The 5699-nt window shown below is 57.3% G+C and overlaps 2 protein-coding genes across 2 annotated transcripts in view; both read left to right on the top strand.

Annotated features, from left to right (window-relative positions):
* The window catches only part of VSX1 (visual system homeobox 1), an 8985-nt gene extending 7067 nt beyond the window's left edge, over nucleotides 1-1918 (top strand). Inside the window, exons 2-3 of the mRNA XM_009331360.1 lie at nucleotides 827-1007; nucleotides 1653-1918. Of these exons, the coding sequence (XP_009329635.1) occupies nucleotides 827-1007; nucleotides 1653-1918 (447 nt within the window). The remainder of the gene's footprint in view (nucleotides 1-826; nucleotides 1008-1652) is intronic.
* A 2181-nt stretch (nucleotides 1919-4099) lies between these two features.
* PEX6 (peroxisomal biogenesis factor 6) overlaps nucleotides 4100-5699 on the top strand; it is a 19509-nt gene continuing 17909 nt past the window's right edge. Inside the window, exon 1 of the mRNA XM_009331361.1 lies at nucleotides 4100-4228. Within this exon, the coding sequence (XP_009329636.1) occupies nucleotides 4100-4228 (129 nt within the window). The remainder of the gene's footprint in view (nucleotides 4229-5699) is intronic.

Genomic DNA, 5699 nt, shown 5'->3' on the forward strand with positions numbered 1-5699 from the left:
AATGCTGCAGGGCGCTTTTGGAGGGGGTGGGGGGGCGGCTCAGCTTCCGCCCCCCGGCACTGAACAGGCTCCAAATGGAAATGCAGAGCCAGGGGACTGAGCTGGCCCTGACGGCTGCTCACTGCCGGCAGCTCGGCTCTGTCCTCCGGAGACCCAACTCAGGCAGGAGCTGAGAGCAATTCAGGAGCTGCTGGGCCAAGCTGTGTCCCACTAGCTTGCTGACTAGCTTGTCCCTTTGAGGGACACATGGTGTTTTAGGGCCTGATCCTGCCCCACTGTGGAGCAGCTCATTGGCTTAAGAAGGGGTGGTAGTCTGGGCAGCAGCCAGGTTGTATCTGCACCCCTTGAGCCTTCGAACGCAGGAAGGGGGTAGGGAGAGGGACCTGAGCTCCCTCTGTCATCATCGGTCACTGCATTACGGACCCTTTTTTCCGGAGAGGTTGGTGCTCCATGTGGAGGCAGCAGAGGGACCCTGCAGGCAGGCTGAGTGTGGGGTGATTTTGGCTGGGATCACCCTCCTGTGTCACTATCAGCCTCGTGTAACGTGTGCTCCCTCTCCCCCCCTTCCTCCCCTCTCTCACTGACACCCACGTGTGTGCCCTCCCTCAACCCCCTCCCCCAGCACTGCCCCGGCCACCCTCCCACTGCCACCTGCGCGTCCACACCCTGTGCTCGCCCACTCAAACCCCTCCACGCACCCCCGCGGCTGCCCCTTTGCCCTGGACGCACGCTCCCCCGTGCCCGACGGGCCCTGGATGCCCGGCCACGGGGACCGTCTCCTCCCCAACCCCACCCCTCTGTGCTCTCCTGGCTGTTACCCCTGAAGGTTTGGTTTCAGAACCGAAGAGCCAAGTGGCGGAAGCGGGAGAAGTGCTGGGGCCGGAGCAGCGTGATGGCTGAGTACGGCCTCTACGGGGCCATGGTGAGGCACTCCATCCCTCTGCCCGAGTCCATCATCAACTCCGCCAAGAGCGGGCTGGTGGGATCCTGTGCCCCATGGCTGCTGGGTAAGTGGGAGCTTGGGGCTGGGGGGGGCAGGGGGCAGCTGCGGGGTGAGCGGCCCTTCCTCTTTCATATGGATGTCCTTGCCTTTTCCCAGCAAAGAACAGGGCCTCGGCCATGAGCTGTACGCAGGCTGCCGAGCACCCTGGCTTTTCCACTCCTTCCTTGCAAGAAACGGCTGGGAAAGGGAAAACCTTTTACTGCCGTGTCAGACAGGTGTCTGCACGTGGTTGGGTACAGTTAGCTATATAGCTTTCTAGTGCTAGCAGCCAGTGTGGGAGTCGCAGGGTGTCTAGGAAGTCATCACCCTCCCCCCCCCAAACTGAAGCCACCCTCTGCTCATACAAGGTCCTACGCTGAGGTGGCACTCGAAATCCAGGCTGGGATGGGCTGTCACAGCACCCCTCTCCCCGTAAGTCTTCCCCGCTGCAGGAGAGGTGTGGACCAATTCTGCCGCGAGCCATCCTCTTGGGCTGCAGAGAGCAGGTGGCAGGGCTCCGGGTCGGGAAAGGCTGGTAGCTAGCATGAGTTTTCCTTGGGATGCAAGCGAGAGCTGAAGGAAGCAGCAGGAGTGCAGGAGGTGATGCTGAGCAGTCCCGGGCAGAAATAAGCAACCGGTGCCCTTGGCTTTGCTCTCTCCCCTCTGCAAGGCATGCACAAAAAGTCCATGGAGGTGAGCAGGAAGGCGGAGAGCCAAGAGAAGCTGGCAGATGGCTGGCGAGCGGAGCAGGAGGAGGAGGAACTCAAAGGGAAGCAGGCCAGTTCCCAGAGGGGGTCCGACAAGCTTGGCCCTGCAAAAGAGTCGGAGGACACAGCCATCGACCTCTCCAGGACAGCCAAGCATGAGAAGAGGGGCGTACTGAGGCAGTGCATCAACGGGGAGCCCCCCACGGAGCAGAAGGACAGGGACCACTGAGCTTGGGCTGCCCCGGAGGAGGCCAGACCTCACAGCTTCCTGGCGAGATAATAATATTTATTGATTTATTGATATATATTTTTTTTTTCTGAAGTAATTGAACTTTTATCTGAATTCAGGGCATTTTAAAACTGGGCACACACATCCCCTTGTCCCCTCACTTTCAAGCTGTTCACTTCTCAGCAGAGCCACGGTGGAGGGTGGGAGAGGTGTCCCAGCGGGGCCAAGAGCCGTACGAAAACGAGACCGCATTGTGGTCAGCGTGGACCGTTGCTGGGGAAGAGCCACCCTTCCCCCTGGGCTGTGAACGCTTCCCCGGCCAGCCAGGAGCACAAAGAGCAGCAATGCAATGGGAGTCGCTCCCTTCTCAAATGCGCGGGTGCAAAGACGGTGCAGGAGTTTACAGACGCCTTCTCTGAGCACTTCCACCCCTGCACAGCGCCCGCGCGGTAAGTCCCTCCGCTTTGAACACACAATTCTTTCACCTGGAGGAGCAGCAGGGTTTTTAAACACGGCAGGGTTCATCCTCAAGCTGGTGTGATCTGACAGGCACGCCAGTTTATACCTCCTGAGGATCTGGCCTGCCAATGCAGCCTTATCACTGGATTTACACTGTGTAGCTTCCTTAACTCGTATTTGGGAGAAGGGGGTAAAGACATTTTTGTTTATGCAATGATTTTGTACACTCTTGAATGTTATCTGCCATACTATGCATAATAGAACAGACCTTTTTCAAAACCAAGCCATAGTACCCTGGAGCAATTGAACAATTTTGTGAATTGACATAAGAAGATATTTTGTAATTGTCTGTAAAAAGTGTTAATGTCAGAGCTGTTTCTTGGTCGTCCTATATTTATGTCTAAAAGCACTTTAGTGATCTGGATTTTTGAATGTGGCTCTTCCTGTTTTGTCCACCATTTATTTATTACACATACATAAATAAAATTGTGGTGTATCTTTGGTTTTCATGCGCTGCATTGCAATTTCTACCTTCCTTTGGCACATCTCGTGGTAGCTGCTAGCTTTGAGCAGATCCTCCGCAGACTCGTGCCTAAACTGGGCTGGAGAGCTCTGCTGAGGCAGTGTAGTTGTTCCAAGGGGGCAAAGCAAAGCACTCGGGTCTCCCCAGAACTGAGGTCTCGTCCAGTGGCCTCCACATGCCAGAAGGTGAGTGATTTGTGCCAGTCAAAGAGCCAAACCACAGCTGATGGGTTAGGAGATGGTCCAAAACGGAGCACGCAGCCAGTTCCTGAGGGAAGTCATGGGGAGAAAGTTGCTCCATTCTCCCAAGGGTTGTTGAAAATCCTTCTCGATACAGCTCAAGCGTGAGGTTCTTCACTGAAATGCAGAGTTGGGCCCTGTGTCCCCACGTCTCTTGCGGTTAAATAAAAGGGGCAGCTGCTCACTTGGGCTAGGTGAACGCACGGTGGGAGGTACTGCTGGGGGCACCTCTGCCTCCCGGGGAGGCACACAGAGCAGCCACGTGGTCCCAACCGCACAAGCACCACCAGTGAGGCACAAGGGCGCCGTGGCCATCCAACTGCCCAACTCCTGGCGGCGATGGGTCTTCACCTCATGGCTGGGCTGAACTGGCCCACGCACGCACCACGACAGCTCTCCTGGAACACCTCCAGTTTCATCTGCTGGCCAAAATATCATGGAAAATTATCAAAAGGTTTTATTAAAATCTGAGTAATTCCAATTTGGAAAGTTTCCTAACGCAGCTCAGGAGGTATGCGGCCATGTAACGATGCTGTCACCTGTCCCCGCCTCTGCTGCTGGGCCTGGCTCCTTGGACACAGGCAGCCACAGGCTGTGCTGGGCGGGGGGGGAGTGGTGGGACGCTGGCTGGGAAGAGCAGAGCAATAAAAGTGGCATCTGTAGATTTCCTGCCTTTCCCCTCCTCTGCTCGGCCAGGCCCTGCCGGGCGGGGAGGAACATATGCATGGCAAATACAAGCTTTGCAGCAAAAAAAAAAAAGTTTGAACGGGGGGGCCATGGGGAGCATGGTTCAGGGAAGGACCAGCCAGGGCTTATTGCAGCAGCAATTAGGCTTGCCGAGGGCCGAGACTTAGCACATTGGATGCCTAATCCTGCCTGAGCAGCATCTGCAAACCTTTTATTTGGGCCGTGCCATGCTGGCACTGGATGCCTGCAATCATTTTTTTTTGCCCTGCCCGCATGCAGATGGCCTGGCTCTTCGCCTTGTGCTGGGTGCAGCGCTGCGAGAGCAAGCACGTCACCGCCACAACTGCTGCAAGGGGAAACACCACAGCCCCAGCCCCGGGCAGGGTGCGGACAACTCTCCTGGTAGGGCCTGGTGGGCTCCCAGCTCTCACCTCACGCCGTGAAGGGGGCGTCACGGGGAGGGCCGCTGGCCCGAGGCACTTTTCCTGTGCCGGGAAGTAACCGCAGGGTGCAGCCAGGTACGCTGGGTCTCAGACGTGCCCTTGCTGCTCCAGTCACAGGGCGAGAGCCCAGGGAAGGACAAGTGAAGGGAGGTGCTGGTAGATGACAGCAGCTGCCCAAGGCTCAGCTCCTGGGTCCCACCAGCCATCTTGGTGACCGCACCAGGGCCTGGCTGGCATGAGCTTCCCTCTGTGAGGGGCCCTGGGGGCCGTCAGCCACAAAGGCTGGGTTTGCTCAGGCGGGAGATCCCTTCGATGTGGCTCGGGCAAGAGGAGTTGGTAACATTGAAGCCACTGTCCAGCAGCCAGCGCTGCCGCAGCCTCACTTCAGTTCATCTGGGCTGCCACCCGCCCTGGCACACCCAGGTCTTTTCACCGCGCCATGTGTACAGCGCTAGCCGGGGACTTAAGCTATCTGCTAAACCAATCATGGAAGAAGGGACGAGTAAAGAGAAAAGGGAATAAAACGAGGTTATTTTGTCATCCCTCAGCTTTTACGGGATTGGAGGCTGACCGTCAGGTGTGCACATCTGGAGGCTGCAAGGAGGTGGAGGGGGTGTCCTGGTGATGGGCGCAGAGCAGGCCAGAACAGAGAAGGCTGCAAGGCTGCATTTGCGGAAGCATCTTCATGGTGCCATTTCTGTACAGCTTAGTAATATTCATTTCTAACTGGCATTTAGTCTCAGCCGATCCTCCCAAGCCGCTGGCTGGATTTTCAGACTGGGAGGTTAGGAAGTGAGTATAAACATTTTATAAGCGCTCCCTCGTGTGGAGCTGGGCGATGGGACACAGCAAGCAGCCCAGGAACAGGGAAGGCCGGCTGGAGTCCTACGGGTAACCAGAAGCCTCCCGCCTTCCCCTCAGTCCAACAGACCCCTGTCTACCTGTGGGGCGACGCAGGGGTGTCTGGATGCAGAATTAAAGAATCCTACGGGGTGTTGTTTTTCATTACTCGCTTCTTGGATCACCAACAGGCACTCGGTAGAAAGAGCAGCCCCTTCCCCAGAGCAAGCCGGGTTCTGGGAGAGGGCACAGGCACTGCTCAGAGGCTCTGCCTTCCTCCAGACTGCTCCTTTCCAAGGTTAGTTCAGCACTAACGCCAATATAAGCACACTCTTACGAACCACGCGCATGTATTCAGCCTGCAAAATCTCACCAGGCTGGCACTGGCGAGGGCAACCTGTTCTGCTCCGGGTGCCTGCCACTTCCCTCTTACTCCACGTTCTGCTGGCGTGAGGCTCAGGGAGGGCAGGGCGGCAAAGGCCTCGCCCGCTTTTTTGGCCCCGTTCTCCCTCGTCCCCACCTTCCGCAGCCTCCGGCTGCGGCCCCGCTGCAGCCTGAGGACGGCGGGGCCGGTGCCACCGCGCCGCTCT

Source organism: Pygoscelis adeliae, unplaced genomic scaffold, assembly GCF_000699105.1.
Source record: "Pygoscelis adeliae isolate BGI_AS28 unplaced genomic scaffold, ASM69910v1 Scaffold259, whole genome shotgun sequence".
NCBI lineage: Eukaryota > Metazoa > Chordata > Aves > Sphenisciformes > Spheniscidae > Pygoscelis > Pygoscelis adeliae.